Consider the following 2052-nt stretch of genomic DNA (forward strand, 5'->3'; position numbering starts at 1 on the left):
GACGCAGAAAACTAAACATGTTGACAGGCAGACACCTGAGTCACTGAGATGGAAAGCCATTCACTGAGATGGAAAGCCAGTCATTTGAGATGGAGAGCTTTAAATTCAAGCATCATTTAAATGGAGGACAGTGTTCGAGACAGACCCTGGCGGTCTTTCTCTGTCTCTCTTCTTTTGGGTAGAACTCAGAACACACATTCTATCTGGTGGTACAACAGCGTGCGGTGAATATATGCCTTACGGTGGCCAGGGCTGCTGTGTCAGTGTGCAGTAAAAAATATTACAGAGATAAGAGAAGAAAAAGGAAAACTACAGAAAGATACGCACATTCAGTCCTTCTGTGCTAAACCAGACTAGAAATAAAACCACCATATTTCACCAAAGGCCTTCTTCAAACTCCACTTTATTATTATTTTTTCTACAAAAATATCTCACCTTAGAAAAGACAGCCCAGAATTTACATTTTGCAACTGCCATATAACCTTTCACTTTAAATATATCTGTGTGTACATATATGTTTATATATGTAAATATTTCTTAGCAATGACAAATCCAGTTGTGATATGTGTGCACTATCAACAGATCCAGAGTCTGGAGCTGATTGGCATTTTCAGTCTCTCTGTGTTGGCCACAAAACTCCCTCTACACTGAGATATTAGTAGGAAAGACTTAAACCAAAGGAAACAGCATTCTGTCTCCAAAGCAGGAGAACATGTTGAAACAAACAAAAACAAAAACAAAACAAAAATATATGGGTAACTGTGGCAACGAAAGGCAACGTGAATCTCAGATCATGCAAGTCCTTCATAAGTGACTGTAGCTGCTTTATAAAAATACAGACAATGACTATTTTGTCACTTCTGGGAAAAGCCTGCCGGATATTAAATGCACTGTAACAAGATGAATTGAAACAGACAAAAACAGAAGAAAGAGACTCATAGATAGATAACTGGAAAGTGGAGAGAGAGAGAGAGAGAGAGAGAGAGAGAATGAGTAACTATGTGCATGTGGTCAGAGGAAAGAGAGGTCCAACACGTTCCAGAAGGTTCTCAGCAGTGAGAAACAAGTGATTGGATTCTTAAAGCACTTATAGTGATCAGAATGATGAGAGGTCATGTGACAGGAAACAGCCCATGATGCCTCTCATCCCTAGACTGCAGAAACGCAGGGAGCCCCATTGAGAAGTTTTTGCTCCAAGTTATTATTATTATTATTATTATTATTATTGTTGTTATCACCATTACAAACATAGTACTTATGAGAAATAGGAAGGGCTTATAATAATAATAATAATAATAATAATATTAATAATAAAATAATAATAATAATTGAACTATTCCAGTTTAAACACAAGAACAAGCGGCCAGACAGAGAGGTGGAGAGGTGTCCAGAGGCCTAATCGGCGTCTGCCAGTCTGATAGAGGGGAGCCGTTATGAGTCCAGTCTTGTCCCCTCTGCCACTCTCCAACTGAGCCAGCTAGCCCTGTCTCGCCTCGGCCCTCCCAGCACCTGGGCCAAGTGTGGGGCTTAGTAGCCAGAAACGCTCCAGGTCTTCAAGTCCAGTCCACGGCCCGCCCGCTCGCTCGCCCGCTCCCTCGGCCTGCCAGTCATCAGAGGGGCCCCGGGGCCGCCGATAGGGCCATCCAGAGTGTCCAGAGAGGGGCCAGTACCCAGAAGGGCGAGAGGGAGAGCTGAGTGCCCCCCGGCGAGGCGTGGTCCGAGGTGCAGGAGCACACCTCGAAGCCGTTCTCCGCGTGGTCGGCGTGGTGCGGCCCACGGAGCCGCGTGTCCGAGCGGTTGGCCTCGGTGGCCGGCGAGTCCGACTGCATCTCGGTGCACACCAGCCAGTCCTTGGCGATGGAGCGTGGGTAGGTGGCCTCCACCTCCATGTCACTGCCCATCACCCGCCAGTACTCCTTCCCTTTAAAGAAGTATGAGGCGCCTGGAAGAGAGAGAGAGATGGATTAATAAAGGAGGAGAAGGAAGAGAGAGAGAGAGTTGGATGAATAAGGAAAGGGGGGAGAGGGGGGACATGGGCAGATGGGCAAGAAG

General features: G+C 46.1%; 1 protein-coding gene across 3 annotated transcripts in view; it reads right to left on the minus strand.

Moving 5' to 3' along the window:
- Positions 1 to 373: 373 nt before the first annotated feature.
- The window catches only part of mmp17a (matrix metallopeptidase 17a), an 85619-nt gene continuing 83940 nt past the window's right edge, over positions 374 to 2052 (minus strand). For all 3 annotated transcript variants that reach the window (XM_042060229.1, XM_042060228.1, XM_042060227.1), the window contains one exon: positions 374 to 1942. In XM_042060229.1, coding sequence (XP_041916163.1) covers positions 1611 to 1942 — 332 coding nt within the window. In that variant the 3' untranslated portion in view covers positions 374 to 1610. The remainder of the gene's footprint in view (positions 1943 to 2052) is intronic.

The sequence above is a fragment of the Alosa sapidissima genome, chromosome 13, assembly GCF_018492685.1.
Source record: "Alosa sapidissima isolate fAloSap1 chromosome 13, fAloSap1.pri, whole genome shotgun sequence".
In the NCBI taxonomy this organism is placed as follows: domain Eukaryota; kingdom Metazoa; phylum Chordata; class Actinopteri; order Clupeiformes; family Clupeidae; genus Alosa; species Alosa sapidissima.